The following is a 22,770-nucleotide window of genomic DNA, read 5'->3' as shown; positions in this document are numbered from 1 at the left end:
ATCCATGTTGTTGAGAATGGTAGGATCTGTTTTTTCTTATGGCTGAGTAATATTCCATTGTGTATATGTACCACATCTTCTTTATCCATTCATCCACTGTTGGACATTTTGGTTGCTTCCATATCTTGGCTATTGTAAATAGTGCTGCGATAAACATAGGGGTGCATCTGTCTTTTTCAAACTGGAGTGCTGCATTCTTAGGGTAAATTCCTAGAAGTGGAATCCTGGGTCAAATGGTATTTCTATTTTGAGCATTCTGAGGAACCACCATACTGCTTTCCACAATGGTTGAACTAATTTACATGCCCACAAGCAGTGTAGGAGGGTTCCCCTTACTCCACAACCTCACCAACATTTGTTGTTGTTTGTCTTTTCGATGATGGCGATCCTTACTGGTGTGAGGTGATATCTCATTGTGCTTTTAATTTGCATTTCCTGATGACAAGCGATGTGGAGCATCTTTTCATGTGTCTGTTGGCCATCTGTATTTCTATTACTCTGTGTCTTTTGATGCATTCAGTCCATTTACATTTAAGGTGATTATTGACAGATATGTACTTATTGCCATTGCAGGCTTTAGATTCGTGGTTATCAAAGGTTCAAGGGTAGCTTCTTTACTACTTTACTGTCTAACTTGCTTACTGAGCTATTATAAACACAGTCTGATGGTTATTTCTCTCCCTTCTTATTCTTCCTCCTCTATTCTTCATATGTTGGGTGTTTTTTTCTGTGCTCTATTTAGGAGTGCTCCCATCTAGAGCAGTCCCTCTAAGATACCCTGTAGAGGTGGTTTGTGGGAGGCAAATTCCCTCAACTTTTGCTTGTCTGGGAATTGTTTAATCCATCCTTCATATTTAAATGATAATCATGCTGGATACAGTAACCTTGGCTCAAGGCCCTTCTGTTCCATTGCATTGAATATATCGTGCCATTCTCTTCTGGCCTGTAAGGTTTCTGTTGAGAAGTCTGATGATAGCCTGATGGGTTTTCCTTTGTAGGTGACCTTTTTCCTCTCTCTGGCTGCCCATAATACTCTGTCCTTGTCCTTGATCTTTGCGATTTTAATTATTATGTGTCTTGGTGTTGTCCTCTTTGGGTCCCTTCTGTTGGGAGTTCTGTGTGCTTCTGTAGTCTGAGCAACTATTTCCTCCCCCAGTTTCGGGAAGTTCTCAGCAATTATTTAATGGCCTCCTGCATCTTATCCATTCTGCTTATAAATCCTTCCAGAGATTGTTTCACTTCTGTAATCTCCCTCCAGACATCATCCCTTAGCTCTTGTATAATTCTCTGCAGCTCTGTCAACATGTTTATGATTTTTATTTTGAATTCTTTTTCAGGGAGACTGGTTAGGTCTGTCTCTGCAGATCCTCTCTCAGGTGTTGTCTGAACTATGTTGGACTGGACTAAATTTTTTTGCCTTTTCATGGTGATAGCGGTGGCTGTAGGCAGGTTGCGGGTGTGTCAGCTGGGAGAAGAAAGTCCTTTCCTGCTTGCTGGATGCGTTGCCCTTCTCCGCTGCCTGTGTTGGTTACCCAGACTCCTAGAACAGCCACTGTGTTAATCCCCTAAGCTGCTATGGGCGGAGTCTCTGACAGTGCAGCGCGGAGCCCTGCGGGGAGTGTTATGCATGCCAGGTGCACTCCTCTGCAATAGCGGCGCCCCTGCCGGGCAGCTGTTTATCAGCAGAGGCCTTTGGGTCTGGCCTGGGCAGCTATGCGTCTGGGTGGGATTCTGGTCAGCTGCTGGGTGCACAGCTGCTCCCTCTGGCACTGCTGCAGGTTCACGTGGTCCTCTCCCGCGTGGACCTCTCCTGGGCTCCTCTGGCGCCACTGTCACCGGCGCACGCGGGTCGCAGCTGGGCTGTTTGGTCGCTGCCGTGGTGGGCTCACATGAGCTGCTCCCAGTCCCCTCTGGTGCTGCCGGCGCATGCGATCCGCTCCTGGTCCCCTCCAGCGCCACTGCCCCTGGCGTGTGCTGCCACTCTCCCACTACTGGGCCAGTGTGTCAGGGTCTGTGCCAGTTGGAGGAATGACTCGCAGGCTGCTTAGTGCCATGAGGGGCTTCAGAGCTACACTGCTGCCCCAGGGTTTAGGGCACCTAAAGTTCCCTGGGATTCCCAGCTGCTGGCTAAGTGTGCCAGGACGACTTTGTCCAGCTGTGGGGTCCCTGTCTCTTTAAGACTTGCAGAAAACACTCACTTTTCATTTGTCTCAGGGGCACTGGTTGCAGGGAACTGCCCATAGATTTAGCTTTTCTGTTTCTCTAATATCCAGCACCCCGTGCACCTTGTGTCTGCACTCCAGGTGTGGATTTCTTGAGCTGGTTGTTTAGCAGTCCTGGACTTTCATTCCCTCCCTGTACTGACTCCTTTCTTCCCATCAGGTTCTGGGGTGGGGGAGTGTTTGGGTCCCACCTGACTGCGGCTTGTATCTTACCCCCTTCGTGTGATGTTGAGTTCTCGCAGATGTAGGTGTGTCCTGGCTGTTGTACTGCATCCACTGGTGTCTCTTTTAGGAATAGTTGTATTTATTGTATTTTCATAAATATATATGTTTTGGGGAGGAGATTTCCACTGAACTACTCACACTACCATCTTCCCGTGATCCCCCTAGTGTATGATTCTTTTAATTGTTGTTCAATTTGTTTTGCTAATATTTTGTTGAGGATTTTTACTTCTATGTTTATTAAGGATATTAGCCCATAATTTTCTTTTTTGTGGTGTCCTTGTCTGTTTTTTGTTTCAGGGTAACAGTGCCTTGTGAAATGTGTTTGGAAACTTCAACTTTTTTGAAATAGTTTGAGAAGAATAGGTATTAAAACCTTAAATGTTTGATAGGTTTTGCCAGTGATACTATTGGGTCCTGGACTTTTCTTTATTGGGATTTTTTTGGGTCCAGTGTCAGTCTCCTTTCTAGTAATTGGTCTATTCAGATTTTCTATTTCTTCTTGATTTGGTGTGGTAAGCATATATGTTTCTAGGAATTTATCCATTTCTTCTAGGTTGTCCAGCTTGGCATATAATTGTTCATAGTGGTCTCTTATGATCCTTTGTATTTCTGTGGTATCAGTTATATCTTCTCTTTCATTTCTAATTTTATTTGAGTCCTCTTTCCTTTTTTCTTTGTTAGTGTAGCTAAGGGTTTGCTTATTTTCTTTATCTTTTCAAAGAACCAGCTTTTATGTTCATTCATCTTTTCTATATCTTTTTAGTCTCTTTTCAATTTATTTCCATTCTTATCTTTCTTAGTTCCACCCTTCCACTAATTTTAGGCTTTACTTATTCTTCTTTTTCTGGTTCCTTTAGGTGTAAAGTTAGATTGTTTATTTGAGATTTTTCTTGTTTCTTGAAGTAGTGCTGTACTGCTGTGAACTTCCCTCTTAGAACTGCTTTTGCTGCATCCCACAGATTTTGGTATGTCATATTTCTGTTCCACTTTTCTTAATTCTTTTTTCACCTTGCTGTTTTGGGTGAGTTCCATTGTTTTGTCTTTCAGCTTGCTGACTCATTGTTCTACTTCATCCAATCTGTTACTGAACCCTGTTAGTGTATTTTTCAGTTCAGTTATAACTTCAGTTCGATACTTTCTTATATTTTCTTTCGCTTTGTTGAAGTTCTCACAGTATTCATCCATTCTTCTCCTGAGTTCAGCAAGCATTTTTATGATCATTACTTGAACTGTTTACAAGGTTAATTGTTTATCTCCATTTCATTTGGTTTTGTCCTAAGATTTTCATTAGGAATATATTCCTTTTTCTCCTCATTTTACCTAATTCTCTGTGCTCATTTCTGTGTATTAGATAAGTCACCTACCTCTCTTGGTCTTGAAGGAGTGGTCTAATGTGGGAGATATCCCATGGGACCCAGAAACACAATCTCCCCTGGTCACCAGAGCCAGATTCTCAAGGAGTGGCCCCTATGTGGGCTCTGTGTGCCCTTCTGTTGTAACAGAGCCATAGCTGTGGTATGTTGATGAGCAGGTACAGCCCCTGGTCCAGCTTCAGGGCACCTCTGAGACTGCTGTGGTGTGTTGTTGACCTGGATGGCCCACAGACCTGCCACATGGCATTGGCGTGTCTGTTGAGACATGGTGGGTGGAGCCCCCAGTGGGGCATACCCACTGACACTAGAAGATTAGAGGGGAATTCCAAAATAACATTTACTGGTGCTGATATTAATAAGGTGGACTGAGATCACACAAATGGCTCCTGCCAGTATCTCAGTCCTGGGAACAGTCCTTGATTTTTCCTGCCTTTCTGATGGACACTTTAAGGTTAGTAAATGGTTTGTGTGTTTTTCAAATTGGTGTTTTTTGTGCTGGTTTCCAGGTCAAGAGAGTCTGTGCTTGAGCCTTTTAAAAGCAGGTTTTCCATTTCCTGTAGTTTTATTATTTTTCTGAGCATAACCTTTGTTGACTTTCAAGACTGGTGTTTTGGGGGCTCACCTCTCCTGTTCAGAATCAAAGGGTTGGGGTATATGATGTGGAGCTCAAGTGTCTCTCTTCCCAGGAAAAAATTCAGTACCTTTGATCCCTCCCTAATTGTGACTTGCTAAGGGTATTTTTTCCCTTGTGAGTCCGTGTCTCTGCTTCTCTTTCCCTTCTCACATTATCCCTTTGTCCTTTGTTGTGAAGACTGTTCATTCAATTTTCAGGTCCTTTAGAGGGAATTAGAGGGAATTATTGCATATGTAGATGTAGATTTGTTTTGTCCATGGGAAGACATGAGTTCAGGATCTTGCTACACTGCCACCTTGAACCCAACTTTCACTGATTTTTTATTACAGAAATGTAAAGGGGTCTATGCTTTTTTCTTTCATCAATTACTGGACAGTCTTCAAAAAGCTACACGATTATCTTTGGACACAATGAGAAGAAGAATATTTGTTGCAAGGCAAGTTGAAAATATGCTAAGTATGTGTGATAATACTATCATAACAATGCTAATAGCACCCCTTATTTTTATTAAATTTTTAAAAAATTAAAACATTTTAAAGCTAGCATTTATGAAAAGTCTACGAAAACACATGTAATACTGCAAGAATGAATAACCATGTTCCTGGCACCCAAGCCAAGACAGAGTACACTGACCACTGCCAGTACCCTTAGTGGGCTCTCTCTGCTCACCCAAAGATAACCACTCTCCTGAACTTAGTATTTATCATTGTCTTAGCTTTTTTTACAGTTTACCACATGTTTTAGATCCTTAATCACTGTATCATTTAATTTTGCCTATATTTGAACTGTGTTCAGTATTATGTTTCTGAGAGTCATCTATATTGATATAATTTATTGTCACTTCTGAATAGTTGGAGTATATACAATCTATTTATCTATTTTCTTGTGATGGTCATTTGGGTTGTTTCCACTGTGGGCTTCTTTTAGGGTTCCCAGAACCAATTCCAATATGTCTGTGTGTGTGTGTGTGTGTGTGTGTGTTGGGGGAGGGGGTGTTCCCCCATGTATGACACCAAGCGGGTCTTGAACATCAGCAAGGTATCTGAGAATTCAACTCAATTCTGACACTGTCTACCCAGAGATAGCATCAGATTCCACAGGTTAAAGGTTCTTCCTTCCTTCCTCCCCGCTCCCTCCCTCTCCTTTCTTCCTTCTCTTATCTATTGCATCTTAAATATTTCAGTTAGTACTTTTCTTCTTATCCTCCAGATACTGTATCATCTCTGCCTTTTTAATTTAACAGTTTATCATTTTTTTGGAATCTAGCCTTCATTTATCTCTTTGAGTATTCTCCATATACTTATTCTAGAGTTTGTCATACTTCTATATGTTGAATTTTATCTGGAGTGAGTTTCTTTTTCAATTATTGATTCCTTTAGTCCTCTTTCTTACTGTTAGACTTACTCATGCATTATTGGGGTTTAATTTATAAGCCCTCTTTGAATGTGAGGTGTGTGTGTGTGTGTGTGTGTGTGTGTGTGTGTGTTTGTGTCTTTCCCTCCCTCCCTAACTGGGAGTTAAACTTTTGCCTTCACATGGCTCTGGGCACCATGAGAACAGAGCCAGGTCTTATTTGCTCACAGTTACTGTTCCCTGAAGAGATGCTGAGGATATGGGAAGCTCTGCCAAGGTGCACACAAATGGCCTGGCTTAATTGTTTACCAGGGATGCTATGGATTTGCTTCACCTCCCCAGGCCCACATCTTTTGAAAAGCTGTAGTTGCAGACAGTAGGTCGATGGCCTTTATTTTGTTGTTGTCTTGCCTCTCACAATACAGATACAATATCTGAAGGATAACTAGGGGAACATCACCTTGGTTTGTGGCTGTTGGTAGCAAGCCTAGCAAGCCCCGCCTCAGATGGAATACTTGCAGTGCCCTGTAGCCTCAGGAGCCAACCTCCCGCTGTCACAGCCTGGTTCCCAACCAGAGCTCTGGCCAGGCTGTGTATATATTTCTGATCCATTTCTGATTCATGGAGATGCTAATCTTGTATTTGTACATTCTCATGTACTTTATCATCTGCCCATAACCGCTTTGATAGTTTCCTCATCTACAAAGCGGAAATAATAGTCACAGGATCTGCCTCAGAGAGTTAATGTAGTATGAAATGTGTTAATTCATGAGAAGTCCTTGGAAAAGCACCTGGCACACATTAAGCAGTCAATAAACATTACTTATTTTTCCTTTATCCTTCCTCTATCTTTAAATAACTTCTCATTGTATTTTGCATCTGAAATTTTGGGAATTCCTTAAGCTAATCCTTTAGTTTCTTGAATAAGTTACTGAATGATGAGTGTGTTGTTCACTGCCTCTGTTAGTTCAGCTGCTTTTCTGTACTTTATGAAACTCTTGTTCTCAGATTGTGCCCTTTTAAGTATACATTTGTTTTATTGCCACATCTTGAATTTCACAGTGAGACTATGAATTAGAATTTTTTTTCTTTATTTGCTTGCTTTTTGCTTTTAGTTTAAAGAATTCCTTGCAATAACACACTTATCTGAGTACTGTTGGCCCTGCATGCCTAAGTTGGGTTTGTACTTTGAATTGCAGAGGCCTAATGGTTCTGACGATTTTTCTCCCATCTGCTTATATATATAGATGCAGTGTAGTTTTTTAGTAATGACAGCAGTTCTTGCTATGGAAAGTTTACCTTCATTATAATTTTGTCTGGAATGGGGACTGAAGTCAAGGCAGAGGGAGGTAACCAAACTAATTTGTAACTCTGACTACTTCATTACTTGCACTTGTGTATCTCTATGTCTGTGCTTCTGTCTGTGCATGAGTGACACTGTTTAAAAAAACAATTTTTGAAAGGCTTTCACTAGAAACTTCCTGTTTAATCTTGCAAAAATGTATATATAAAAAAGCATATGAAGGTATATGCTTTTTGTTAGTGATCTTGTCCATCATCTGTTATAGGCTTGGGAACAAGAAATACTTTTAGTGAACATTATTAAATGGTTGTTACTGAGAGAGAGCAACATTAAAATACTAGAAAATGTATAGGAGACTAATATTTTACTTCTGAGAATATCAAGTCATTGTGTTTTCTTAGTTGTCTGAGATTTATGGTTCTATTATAAATAATATTCTCTTCATGTAATTAAGTACTTTGAAAATGGCCTTGTTTTTAGGATTGAAAATGATAGCATAAGTAAGCTAGTTTTGAAATTTTAGGTTAAGGTTTGTAAGTTAAATGTCCATCTTATTACAGCCAGTATGGACAAAAACAGTCAGAAGATGTTATTTCCTTTATAAAGGCTGAAGTACATCTTGCAATTCCTAATGTGGTGAGTGTAATTAAATATTCAAATAAATACAATAATATTTCAGTAATGTATTTAAGAAATATAGCATTAGAACTGAACCTGTATTTATAGTAGACTCTTGGTCCTATATATTTTTTTATTTCACCTAACTATTTAATAAAAAACAAAATGTTATATTTATATATATATTATAAAAAAGTTGCTCTGCATAATTCTTGGTGTACTAAAAGTTAGTGTAAGAGCCGAGTTAAGCATCTGTTCAGCTATCAGTTAGCAAGCACCCTAAAAATCTTCTTGCTTTTTTTTCCTTCAGACAATCTCACAAGTCTATATCCCTATCCAAACACATAACTCTGAGGCAGCCCACTCAGAATGGCAGACTAGAAATACAGAAAGAGCCTATGCCCTGAGCACTGTGGATCCCTTGTGCCTTCTCATAGCATTTATCCCTGTGGGTGCCCCAGCTGCTGATTGACACCTAGAACTCCCAAGTCACACAGGATGACTGAGGTGCATTCTGTGATGGACCAAGGGATGAGGCCAGGCAGGAGCAACCTACGACCCCCCTAGTACTACACTTGCAGGGTCAGGCCTCCAGGTGGACACCTTCTTTGCTCCTATGGCACATGTCACAGAGCCAAGGTCAGAGTTTTGGCAGGGCAGCTTCTTTGGTCATTTTACCTCATGGGCATCCAACACATAGGCCACAGCTTTGGGTGTAGCCAGCACCTTCACGGGGAAAGGGAAAAGCACTATGTTTGACCTGTTTCCTTCAGGAATTAATAGAATGGGGAAACCTCAGGATTAAGAAAACCAGCAGCCTACCCTTTTCCAATACCCGTCTCCTCAGAGCAGCCTTCCACTGGGCCAGCTGAGTTACCCTCTCAGGGGAGACTGGGGATGGAGACTAGGTGCTGACAGTACCAGGAACAAGTTTTCTTCTTCCACAGGTAATAGTTCCTAGTTTGGACGACATTCAACAAGCCATTAACCGTATGGTCCAGTTAACCCTGGAGGTCAGCCGAGGAGTGGCTCACTGGGGGCAACAGCAGGCTCGTCATGTCAAGACTGTCCTTCCCAGTTACTCTCGTACTGCTGCTGACACGACCCATCCAAGCACAGGGACACAGCTCAAGAGGGAAGAAAGTAAGGATGGCAAAACAAGTCTCAGATGAATGGAATCTTAGAATTACAGCTAGTAAATGATCTTTATGATCCTTGCTGGGTATGACAGCATATAGATTTTTTTTAAAGTCAACTTTATAAGTGTATTTGTTAAATTTTGCATTAAAAATGATTTCCATCTTCCATCTTAAGCATGACATGCAGACATTTCTTTTCAGATTTTGGAAATTATAATCTTAGATTCAAATATCTACTATCATAATCTTAGATTCAAAATTAATAATTAAAATAAGCATTAGTACTTATTCTACTTTCAGCATGATATTTGTGTCTGATAAACTCAGTTTGCTAGAACATGATGCTTAGAAGATCTGGATCATGTGTTCCTCATACATGAAGTATATATAAGTTATCCCTTAAGTATTTATCTATGAAATGACACTGACCCAATATTCCAGAAGGTACTTAAATCATAAGGTACTTAACAAGTAAATGTAAAAAGTATTCACATGACATTTTTGAAAAATTATTATTGAATGACAGAGTGGAAGATAGGAATAAATCCACATCATGAAGAAGACAATTCTTTGATTCATTTACAAATTCAATACAATTCTAGTGAAATCACAACAGAATTTTTTCTATAATATGTCTTTTTAATTTTATAATTTTGTAAAACTACATGCAAGTGCAAAAGTCAAAATAGCTAAAAAAATTGGTGAAGAAAAATAAGGTAGGGAGAGATCACGGGAAGATGGCGGCATGAGTAGTTCAGAGTAAATCTCCTCCCCAAAACATATATATTTATAAAAATACAATAAATACGACTATTCCTAAAAGAGACACCAGTGGATGCAGTACAACAGCCAGGATACATCTACATCTGTGAGAACTCAACATCACACGAAGGGGGTAAGATACAAGCCATGGCCAGGTGGGACCTGAATGCTCCCGCACCCCAAAACCTGGCAGGAAGAAAAGAGTCAGAACAGGGAGGGAGTGACAGCCCAGGACTGCTAAACAACCAGCTCTAGAAATCCGCACCCGGAACGCAGACACAAGGTGCACATGGTGCTGGATATTAGAGAAATGGAAAAGCTAAACCTGTGGGCAGGCCCCTGCAACCAGCGCCTCTGAGACAAAAGAAAAGCAAATGCTTTCTGCAAGTCTTAAAGAGACAGGGACCCCATAGCTGGATGAAGTTGTCGCGGCACACATAGCCAGCAGCTGGGAATCCCGGAGAAACTTAGGCACCCTAAACCCTGGGGAGGCAGTGCAGCTCTGAAGCCCCTCACGGCACTAAGCAGCCTGCCAGTCATTCCTCCAACTGGCATGGACCCCAATACACCAGCCCAGTAGCGGGAGAGTGGCAGCGCGTGCTGGGGTTGGCAGCGCCGGAAGGGACCAGGAGCAGATACGTGCACCAGTAGTGACAGACAGGACCAAGAGAGGCTTGTGTGAGCCCAGAGCAGCACAACCGAACAGTCTGGGCACAGTTTGCATGCACCGGTGGCAGTGAAGCCAGAGGAGCCCGGTAGAGGCCGGCACAGGAGAACCCCGTGCACACCTGCAGCAGAGCCAGAGGGAGCAGGCATGCTCCCAGCAACCCAGAATCCCAGCCCAATGCATAGCTGCCCAGACCAGCCCCAAAGGCTGCTGCTGCCACACAGCTGCCTGGCAGGGGTGCTGCTAGCACAGAGGAGCACACCTGGCATGCCTGCCACACCCTGCAGGGCTCTGGGCTGCTCTGATGGAGATCCTGCCCACAGCAGCTTAGGGGACTAACCTGGTGGCTGCTCCAGTAGTTTGGGTAACCATCACAGGCAGTGGAGAAGGGCAAGGCATCCAGCAAGCAGGAAAGGACTTTCTTCTCCCAGCTGACACACCTACAACCTGCCTACAGCCACCGCTATCACCGTGAAAAGGCAAAAAAATTTAGTCCAGTCCAACATAGTTCAGACAACACCTGAGAGAGGATCTGCAGAGACAGACCTAACCAGTCTCCCTGAAAAAGAATTCAAAATAAAAATCATAAACATGCTGACAGAGCTGCAGAGAAATATGCAAGAGCTAAGGGATGAAGTCTGGAGGGAGAGTATAGATGTCCGGAGGGAGATTACAGAAGTGAAACAAACTCTGGAAGGATTTATAAGCAGAATGGTTAAGATGCAAGAGGCCATTGATGGAATAGAAACGAGAGAACAGGAACTCATAGAAACTGATGCAGAGAGAGATAAAAGGATATCCAGGAATGAAACAATATTAAGAGAACTGTGTGACCAATCCAAAAGGAACAATATCCGCATTATAGGGGTACCAGAGGAAGAAGACAGAGAAAAAGGGATAGAAAGTGTCTTTGAAGAAATAAGTGCTGAGATCTTCCCCAAACTGGAGGAGGAAATAGTTGCTCAGACTACAGAGGCACACAGAACTCCTGAGAGATTGGACCCAAAGAGGACAACACCACGACACATAATAATTAAAATCGCAAAGATCAAGGACAAGGAAAGAGTGTTAGAGGCAGCCAGAGAGAGAAAAAAGGTCACCTACAAAGGAAAACCCATCAGGCTATCATCAGACTTCTCAACAGAAACCTTACAGGCCAGAAAAGAATGGCACGATATATTCAATGCAATGAAACAGAAGGGCCTTGAGCCAAGGATACTGTATCCAGCACAATTATCATTTCAATATGAAGGATGGATTAAACAATTCCCAGACAAGCAAAAGTTGAGGGAATTTGCCTCCCACAAACCACCTCTACAGGGTATCTTAGAGGGACTGCTCTAGATGGGAGCACTTCGAAAAAGAGCACAGAACAAAACACCCAACATATGAAGAATGGAAGAGGAGGAAAAAGAAGGGAAAGAAATAATCATCAGACTATGTTTATAACAGCTCAATAAGTGAGTTAAGTCAGACAGTAAGGTGGTAAACAAGCTAACCTTGAATCTTTGGTAACCATGAATCTAAAGCCTGCAATGGCAATAAGTATGTATCTTTCAATAATCACCCTAAATGTAAATGGACTGAATGCACCAATCAAAAGACACAGAGTAATAGAATGGATAAAAAAGCAAGACCCATCTATATGCTGCTTACTAGAGACTCACCTCAAACCCAAAGACATGCACAGATTAAAAGTCAAGGGATGGAGAAAGATATTTCATGCAAACAACAGAGAGAAAAAAGCAGGTGTTGCAATACTAGTATCAGACAAGATGGACTTCAAAACAAAGAAAGTAACAAGAGATGAAGAAGGACATTACATAATGATAAAGGGCTCAATCCAACAAGAGGATATAACCATTATAAACATATATGCACCCAATACAGGAGCACCAATATATGTGAAACAAATACTAACAGAATTCAAGGAGGAAATAGAATGCAATGCATTCATTTTGGGAGACTTTAACACACCACTCACTCCAAAGGACAGATCCACCAGACAGAAAATAAGGACACAGAGGCACTGAACAACACTCTAGAACAGATGGACCTAATAGACATCTATAGAACTCTACATCCAAAAGCAACAGGATACACATTCCTCTCAAGTTCACATGGAACATTCTCCAGAATATACCACATACTAGCTCACAAAAAGAGCCCCAGTAAATTCCAAAAGATTGAAATCCTACCTTTTCAGACCACAAAGGTATAAAACTAGAAATAAATTGTACAAAGAAAGTGAAAAGGCTCACAAACACATGGAGGCTTAACAACATGCTCCTAAATAATCAATGGATCAACAACCAAATTAAAATGGAGATCCAGCAATATATGGAAACAAATGACAACAAAAACACAAAGCCCCAACTTCTGTGGGACGCAGCAAAAGCAGTCTTAAGAGGAAAGTATATAGCAATCCAGGCATATTTAAAGAAGGAAGAACAATCCCAAATGAATAGTCTAATGTCACAATTATCGAAATTGGTAAAAGAAGAACAAATGAGGCCTAAGGTCAGCAAACAGAGGGACATAATAAAGATCAGAGAAGAAATAAATAAAATTGAGAAGAATAAAACAATAGCAAAAATCAATGAAACCAAGAGCTGGTTCTTCGAGCAAATAAATAAAATAGATAAGCCTCTAGCCAGACTTATTAAGAGAAAAAGAGACTCAACACACATCAACAGAATCAGAAACAAGAAAGGAAAAATCACGACGGACTGCACAGAAATACAAAGAATTATTAGAGAGTACTATGAAAACCTATATGCTAACAAGCGGGAAAACCTAGGACAAATGGACAACTTCCTAGAAAAATACAACCTTACAAGACTGACCCAGAAAGAAACAGAAAATCTAAACAGACCAATTACCAGCAAAGAAATTGAATTGGTAATCAAAAAACTACCCAAGAACAACACCCCTGGGCCAGATGGATTTACTTTGGAATTATATCAGACATACAAAGAAGACATAATACGAATTCTCCTTAAAGTTTCCCAAAAAATAGAAGAGGACGGAATACTCCCAAACTCATTCTATGAAGCCAACATCACCCTAATACCAAAACCAGGCAAAGACCCCACCAAAAAAGAAAACTACAGACCAATATCCCTGATGAACGTAGATGCAAAAACACTCAAAAAAATATTAGCAAACCAAATTCAAAAATACATCAAGAGGATCATACACCAGGACCAAGTGGGATTCATCCCAGGGATGCAAGGATGGTACAACATTCGAAAATCCATCAACATCATCCAACACATCAATAAAAAGAAGGACAAAAACCACATGATCATCTCCATAGATGCTGAAAAGGCATTCGACAAAATTCAACATCCATTCATGATAAAAACTCTCAACAAAATGGGCATAGAGGGCAAGTACCTCAATGTAATAAAGGCCATATATGATAAATCCACAGCTAACATCATACTGAACAGCGGGAGGTTGAAAGCTTTTCCTCTGGGACCGGGAACAAGACAGGGATGCCCACTGTCCCCACTGTTATTCAACATAGTACTGGAGGTCCTAGCCATGGCAATCAGACAAAACAAAGAAATACAAGGAATCCAGATTGGTAAAGAAGAAGTCAAAGTGTCACTATTTGTAGATGACATGATATTGTACATAAAAAACCCTAAAGACTCCACTCCAAAACTACTAGAACTAATATCGGAATTCAGCAAAGTTGCAGGATACAAAATTAACACACAGTAATCTGTAGCTTTCCTATACACTAACAATGAACTAATAGAAAGAGAAATCAGGAAAACAATTCTATTCACAATAGCATAAAAAAGAATAAAATACCTAGGAATAAACCTAACCAAGGAACTGAGAGAACTATACCCTGAAAACTATAAGACACTCTTAAGAGAAATTAAAGAGGTCACTAACAAATGGAAACTCATCCCATGCTCCTGGCTAGGAAGAATTAATATCGTCAAAATGGCCATCCTGCCCAAAGCTATATACAGATTCGATACCATCCCTTTCAAATTACCAACAGCATTCTTTAATGAACTGGAAAAAATATTTCAAAAATTCATGTGGAACCAGCAAAGACACCTAATAGCCAAAGCAATCTTGAGAAGGAAGAATAAAGTGGGGGAGATCTTGCTCCCCATCTTCAAGCTCTACTACAAAGCCACAGTAATCAAGACAATTTGGTTCTGGCACAAGAACAGAGCCACAGACCAGTGGAACTGAATAGAGACTCCAGACATTAACCCAAACATATATGGCCAATTAATAAATGATTAAAGAGCCATGGACATACAATGAGGAAACGACAGTCTCTTTCACATATGGTGCTGGCATTACTGGACAGCTACAGTAAGAGAATGAAACTGGATCACTGTCTAACCCCATACACAAAAGTAAACTCCAAATGGATCAAAGACCTGAATGTAAGTCATGAAACCATAAAACTCTTAGAAAAAACATAGGCAAAAATCTCTTAGGCATGAACATGAGTGACTTCTTCATGAACATATCTCCCCAGGCAAGGGAAACAAAGGCAAAAACGAACAAGTGGGACTATATCAAGCTAAAAAGCTTCTGTACAGCAAAAGACACCATCAATGGAACAAAAAGGTACCCTACAGTATGGGAGAATATATTCATAAATGACAGATCCGATAAAAGATTGACATCCAAAATATATAAAGAGCTCACACACCTCAACAAACAAAAAGCAAATAATCCAATTAAAAAATGGGCAGAGGAGCTGAATAGACAGTTCTCTAAAGAAAAAATCCAGATGGCCAACAGATACATGAAAAGATGCTCCACATCGCTAATCATCAGAGAAATGCAAATTAAAAGCACAATGAGATATCACCTCACACCAGTAAGGATCGCCACCATCCAAAAGACAAACAACAACAAATGTTGGCGAGAATGTGGAGAAAGGGGAACCCTCCTACACTGCTGGTGGGAATGTAGATTAGTTCAACCATTGTGGAAAGCAGTATGGAGGTTCCTCAAAAAACTCAAAATAGAAATACCATTTGACCCAGGAATTCCACTTCTAGGAATTTACCCTAAGAATGCAGCACTCCAGTTTGAAAAAGACAGATGCACCCCTATGTTTATCGCTGTACTGTTTATAATAGCCAAGATACGGAAGCAACCTAAATGTCCATCAGTAGATGAATGGATAAAGAAGAGTGGTACATATACACAAGGGAATATTATGCAGGCATAAGAAAAAAACAGATCCTACCATTCGCAACAACATGGATGGAGCTAAAGGGTATTATGCTCAGTGAAATAAGCCAAGTGGAGAAGGACAAGTGCCAAATGATTTCACTCATATGTGGAGTATAAGAACAAAGGAAAACTGAAGGAACAAAACAGCAGCAGAACCACAGAACACAAGAATGGATTAATAGTTACCAAAGGGAAAGGGACTGGGGAGGATGGGTGGGAAGGGAGAGATAAGGGTGGGGAAAAAGAAAGGGGGCATTAAGATTAGCATGTATAGTGTGGGTGGGTGGGGGGCACGGGGAGGGCTGTGCAACAGAGAAGACAAGTAGTGATTTCATAGCATCTTACTACGCAGATGGACAGTGACTGTGTAGGGGTATGTGGGGAGGACTTGGTGAAGGGGGGAACCTAGTAAACATAATGTTCTTTCTGTAATTGTAGATTAATGATACCAAAAGAAAAAAGAAAAAAAAAAAAGAAAAGAAAAATAAGGTAGGGGGTCCTGTCCTGTCATATTTCAAGGAGTATTATAAGGCTACACTAAGACAATCTTTTATTGACCCCAGAATATCTGATAGTAGATCAGTAGAACAGGACAGAGGGCAAAGAAATACTCATATATATGAATATTACATATATAACACTGGTGGACTTACAGACTAGTGAAGAAAGAATGTACCATTTAATAAATGGTGCTAGCGACTTTTATCTAGCATAGGAAAAACTTGTTGAATCTTAAATGAATCTTAAATTAAATACCCACTACTCTGTAAACCCATAGACAAAAATATGTTTAAATTTGCCTTCTTTATATTTAAAAGCATTCTCTAAAGGATCCTTAAACTTAAATGATCATGCTGGAATCCTTAACAAAATGTTAGGAAACTGGATCCAGCAGCAGGTAAAAAAGGAGTATATACTACAACTAAAAGTGGTTTATCTCAGAAATACTAGGTTGGTTTAACATCCTAAAATGCACCCTGTTAATAGAGTAAAGGACAATAACCACATGGTCATTTCAATAGACACAGAAAAAGGATTTGATTAAATCCAGTACTTTTTCATAATAAACTTAGTCAACAGTCTAGGAATAGAATTGAACTTCAACCTGATAAAGGACATCTATAAAAAAAATCTACAACTACCATTATACTTAATAGTGAAAGACTGAATTGTTTCTGCTTAAGATCGGGAACAAATTAAGAATGTTGGCCCTCATCACATCTATTCAACATTGTACTTTACATTCTATCTAGTTGGTTTAAATAAGAAAATAATTTAAAGATAGACAGATTGGAAAGGAAGAAATAAAACTCTTTTTTGGCAGATGACATGGTCTAGTATGTGAAAGCATCCTTAAGAATATACACAGACAAAACTATTAGAATTAACAAATGAGTTCAACAGGTTTTCAGGATATAAGATCTATATACAAAAATCATTCATATTTCCAAATACTAGCAACGAACAATCTGAAAACAGTTTCATTCAACAGAGGAAGTATAAGGCCTGTATACTGGAAACTACAAAACATTGCTGAAAGATACACTATGGAGAGATGTACGATGTTCATAGATTGGAAGACTCAGTACTGTTAAGATTGTCTCTCCAAACTGATTTATAGATTATTGAAATCTTTATCAAAATCCTAGAAAACTGTTTTGAAGAAATTGACATGTAGATTCTCAAATTTGAATAGGGAAATTCAAAGACTTATAATAGCCAAAACAATTTTGGAAAAGAATAATAAAGCTTGAAGACTTGTACTACTTGACATCGAAACCTGCTATAAGGCTACAGTAATCAAAACAGTGTAGTTGGCCTTAGGGTCAGTGGCACAGATTAGGAAGTATAAAAATAAACTCTTAGAGTCAATTGACTTTCTGAAAAGATATCAAGTCAAATCAATGGAGTAATGGATAGTCTTTTCTACACATGGTACTTGAACTCTTACTTCACACCATACATAAAAATTAATTCAAAGTGAATTATAGAAGAATTAAAACTATTAAAATTTTAGAAGACAACATAGGAGAAACTTTGTTATTTGAAGATAGACAAAAATTTCTTCAATATGACAGCAAAAACATGATCCATAACAAAAAAAATCAATAAATGGGACTTCAATCAAAGTAAAACCTTTTGCTCTTCAAAAGACAGCATTAACAAAATTTTAAGAAACCCACAGACTTGGAAAAAATATTTGTAAATCATACATTTGAAAAAGTACTCCAATTCAGAACATGAAGAGAACTCTTACAACTGAATAATGAGAAAACACCCACTTTCCTCAAAAAATGGGCAACAAATTAAACAGTTCAACAAAGAAGATTTATAAATGACAACACATGAAAACATGCTCGGCATCATTAGTTGTTAGGGAAATGAAAATTAAAATCATGGTCACGCCTATTAGAATGGGTGAGATTTTAAAAAATCAACACCACCAGGTATCGACAAAGAACCTGGAACTCTGGTACATCATTGGTGGGAATATAAAAAGGTACAACCACTTTGGAACTAGTTTGGCACTTCCTTAAGAAGTTGAACATTATCATATGGCTCAGCAAGTCCACCCATAGGAATTTATCCAAGAGAAATGAAATTATATGCCCATGTAAAGACGTGAATGTTCGCAGCTGCATTATTCTAACAGTCCCAAATTGCTAGCAACCCATGTCTAAAAACTGTCAGTGCATAAACAAATTGTGGTATATGTATACAGTAGGATACTTCTATGCAATAAAAGGGACAGAACTACCAAGATATGGAACAACATTAGTCACTTAGTTACTTAATGAAGGCAATACCTTGTGCTTTTCTTTTGCCTTAATTTTGATTAAATTTAAGACAAAAGAGCAAAGGAGTGACCTGGCTTTGGAGAAGATTGTGGTAAATTCAACAGGGACATGCCTTTTAGAGATAATACTAAGCTTTAGCTGATTGTTGCCAGGAAGGAACATGGGCCCTGTACCACCAGGTTAAGCCACCTTAAAAGAGAAGTAGGAAATCTGGAATTTCATGTGAGATTATGTGAAATTTAATTGTTAACAACTGTTGTTGTTTTTTTTTTTTAAAGTAAGGCACTGTTTGAGCCAAACAAAAGTATCGTATCTGTATGGTGTCTGTTTGATGGAAAATACCTGAGAATTTCAATCCAGGTAGTAACATGATCAGATTTGGCAAGAGGTGTTTATAGTCGTAGTTGACAGTGATTACATGATCTTTGCATACCAGATATTGAGTTGAAGATGAACATACGTTGTCTCATTTAATCTTCACAAGTATTTTCATGAAGATTAAATAACTGGCTTGAGGTTATTTGGGTTATAAATGTGGTGCCTCTTTTTTAACCACAATGCTGTTCTATAGAACAGCAATTTCAACTCTTCTGACCTTTCCTTGGAGGACTTCTTTTAGTTTTTGGGTTTAAATCAGTGTCTTTCAGTTCTCTCCTCTGAATAATACAGTTTTCCCCACATTAAAGAAACCCAGACCTCAAAATCTGACGTAATAGTTTAATAAGAGTAAGTGAAGATAACAATAGCTCTTAATTACTTTGGAGGGAGAGTCGTTAAGAAAAAACAATTTGAAAGAATTCCATAAATATTAAAATTGATAATATTTAAAGTTGAATATAGAAGTTATATATAAAAATGTCTGTTTTCAGGATCTTTTGAAGAAACTGTTCCTGCAAGGATGCTGAAGAATTTTTATCCAGGAGTAGCAGAGCACAAAGATATTTCCAAGCTGATCCTCCTCCTCTCCTCCTCTGTGAATTCCCTGAGAAAGATGGCTCATGAGGCTTTGCAGGACTTTCAAAAATACAAGACACTCTGGATGGAAGACCGAGATGCGAAAGTGAAGGTGTGTTTCTGCTACTTGTGATATAGTTTGGGCTTGAACTGTAATATCTAAAGGTGCGGGAGGACCAGGGAAATACCAGTGATAATGACAGGAACTCATGAGCTGAGTCAAGAACCTACAAATGCCAAGCACCTAACATATTCTGTCCTATCGTGCGTAATTCTCACATTGACATTCTGAAGCAATCGGTAATAATGAGGGTCAGGCAGATTTCATTTTCTCAAACAACTGAGTACCACTTAGGTTCCAGAGATGTCCAGAGGCCAGGTATTCAGGGGCATGTCACACTTACATAGACTCAGCTGTATCTTGGATTATAGACAAGGGAACTTTAGAGCTGTGAGTCACCATTCATGATAGACAATGAAATCCCCTTTCATAGCCTCATCTTCCAGTACTACTAGTTCATCCTTTTCTTTTCTGAGCCACTGGCCCAATAGCACACGTAAGTGGAAAAGTATAAGCAAATGTAATCTTCTAATTTAACTATTATAAGTGTGAGACATACTGTCAAAAAGCTAAAGAACCCATTGTTTCCTTACTACAGGAATTTTTGGCTAACAACCCTTCTCTGACTGAAATCAGATCAGAAATTCTACACTTTGCTACTTTTGAGCAGGAGATTGATGAATTGAAGCCTATTATTGTTGTAGGAGCACTTGAATTGCATACAGGTATTTAAAAAATATTATGTAAAGTATCTGTATTTTCACATGAAGTGTTACTTTACTTAGAACATAGTTATTAAGCTAACTTTGTATGATATTATAAATATTAAATATTCTGGGCCACCAATATCATTCATATCTATGTTACCTATATATGTATATATATAATCTATGTTAAATAATATGTTATTATATATTGTTCGTATATAATATTACACCAAAGTGGCCTAATATACTTAATATGCTGCAGTCAGACAACTAAAACGGCAGGTGAAACTCTCTTCAGGTTACTGTGAGAAGGAAGTTGTATACATGAGATAGGAGTCCATCAATTTGAGGTTTCCTGAGAAGTTAATCCATTTGGGATTAGCGTATCCATGGATGAAGTAAAAAGCACAAGCTGCCTTTATTAATTACTCTAGTAGGGGAGAGCTATGCTGGTCAAGCACAGTGTTCCAAGCAGAGCAGACTACCGGTCGCATAGAGAGAGTCTAGGCAGCAGGGAGTACAAGGACTGTGGAAGTAGACAGGTTAACCTCATCTGTAGAAGGATGCTCACTCAGATGAGACTGTTCTTGATTGCCTGGCACTCAGAGGTGGACTTACTGAATATGTCCCTCCTGATTGGCTGGCATTCAGAAGGGAGGGCTGACCCTGAAAGGCTTGCAAAAACATTAACTGAGGTAAGTTGTTCTATGTTTTGGGGTTTGAAACTGGTTGTGGTGGCTACTTATTGCCATGGTTGCAGAGGTACAATCAGTCTTGTCCTAAGTTTGTGAGAAAATTTTATTCTCAGATGTTTGAAAGGCCTATTATTTTACATCAACTCTCTACCTTAAATAAACTTTCAGATCTACCCTCAAGTAGTCAGTATAATTGTGGCCCTCAAACTTGACTATCAAGGTTACTTGACTTCTTTGACTTCCATCTCTTTTGCTGGGGGTAATGACAGTGCCCACCTCATGAGCTACTTTATATAAGATGCCTAGCATAGTACCTGGCAAATAGTTGATGTTCAATAAATATTACATACATTATTATATCTACCAAGAGCTATTTATTTTGGGGGGAGAATCACAAGTACTTGAAGGGATTATTTAGCTAGAAATCAGAAACTATATATCAGGGTCAATAATTAATAAGAACTGTAGATTTTGGAAACCATACTTTGCCTATTATTATTACTATTGCTTAAATTTCCTATTCTTTCCTCATAATGGTTAGCACTATGATTCTAATACTAAAATCAACTCTAGCACATGTGAGAGTTGGGTGCGTGCTTAATTTTAGAGAGAAAAAACTAAAAAATGGAATAGGTGACAACAGTTATGAAGAAAAGGGAAGGTGGGCTGAATCTTTGGGGCCTGAGGAAAAGGAGAAAAGAAGCCCATGAGGTGTGGACCTTAATGAGATGGTATCTCAGCCTCAGGCTATGTAGTGTTCTCAGCTCCTTCTTTCTCTCTGTTTAACTGTTGAGAGTTGGGAAGGGAGCAATCATGTTTCAAGCTTGACAGGACTGGGGAGTGTAGGGGTACTGAGAAAAGAGGAATGGATAAAGATTGATAAGGTAGAGTTGACTAGTTAGAACTGTTTTATTTTCAAGGACCAGAAACCTATTTGAGCTACATTAAAGGGGGAAAAGATATATCCCAGAATCTGTGATGCAGCTGGGCCTTAGGAATAGACCAAAACCAGGGACTGTATAGAAGCTGAGGAGATCCTTTCTCTCTGCCTCTCATTTGTGCTTCCCTGTGTGCATGGCTTCTCTGCTCCCCAGGCCACATAGCTCCCCGTCAAGTCTCATTCCAACCTCTCAAGAAGGAATTGTGATTGGTCCATGAAAGGTTAGGATTGACTAGGATAATCAGCTAGGCCCACATTCAGGGTCAGTTTTTATATATTCTCTAACCATGTGGATGAGGTAGGGAATGGAATAACAGGAAAACTGGATCTGGTTTGGCAGACGAAAAATATATTATTCTCCATGGTGTGGGTTACCTAGAAGAAAATGGTGGAATGAGTAAGAGCTGTTCTATGGGATGTCCAGAAATAGAGCAAGTGGTGCTAGAATGAATTTCTGGAAATCTTCTCCATAGACTTCAGCATCCTTCTCATGCACAGCTTTAACATACTGTATGGGGAGAGGAAGTAAGTCTTCAAAAATCTACTAACCTTACAGCACATTTAATTCTGACTAAGTACATTTCAAGCAATCAATAGCCACATGTGGTCAGTGACTATCAAATAAAATGGTATATTTATAGATGCTCAGATTACACATAAAATGAAGAGTTTCAGAATGTCAGTTATTTTCTATTTTGATCTTTTCTTGTCTTCACCAGAACCAATGAAGTTGGCCTTATCCATTGAGGCTAAGGCATGGAAGATGTTACTCTGTCGATATTTGAATGAAGAATACAAAAAGAAAATGTCAGACATGATAGCATTTATCAGTGAATATTTGAAAAAGTTATCTAGACCTATTCGTGATTTAGATGATGTCAGGTTTGCAATGGAAGCCTTGTCTTGTATCCGTGATAATGAAATTCAAATGGACATGACTTTGGGACCAATTGAAGTAAGAAATGATTCCACTTTTCTTTCTTGAAGTGCTATTTTTAAAAAAAATAGAGACACACACACACAAAATAGATTCTGTTAACATATTTCTTTATCTATTTTATGGCATAGTCTTCCTATTACTACTCCTTTT

At 39.3% G+C, this 22,770-nt stretch overlaps 1 protein-coding gene across 1 annotated transcript in view; it reads left to right on the top strand.

Annotated features, from left to right (window-relative positions):
* The window catches only part of DNAH8 (dynein axonemal heavy chain 8), a 336,734-nt gene that overhangs the window by 100,861 nt on the left and 213,103 nt on the right, over positions 1-22,770 (top strand). The window contains exons 24-29 of the mRNA XM_073224126.1: positions 4,784-4,890; positions 7,671-7,746; positions 8,676-8,871; positions 19,193-19,389; positions 19,937-20,063; positions 22,400-22,635. Coding sequence (XP_073080227.1) covers positions 4,784-4,890; positions 7,671-7,746; positions 8,676-8,871; positions 19,193-19,389; positions 19,937-20,063; positions 22,400-22,635 — 939 coding nt within the window. The remainder of the gene's footprint in view (positions 1-4,783; positions 4,891-7,670; positions 7,747-8,675; positions 8,872-19,192; positions 19,390-19,936; positions 20,064-22,399; positions 22,636-22,770) is intronic.

Source organism: Manis javanica, chromosome 16 (assembly GCF_040802235.1).
Source record: "Manis javanica isolate MJ-LG chromosome 16, MJ_LKY, whole genome shotgun sequence".
Classification (NCBI taxonomy): Eukaryota; Metazoa; Chordata; class Mammalia; order Pholidota; family Manidae; genus Manis; species Manis javanica.
This window is presented reverse-complemented; position numbering and strand designations above follow the sequence as displayed.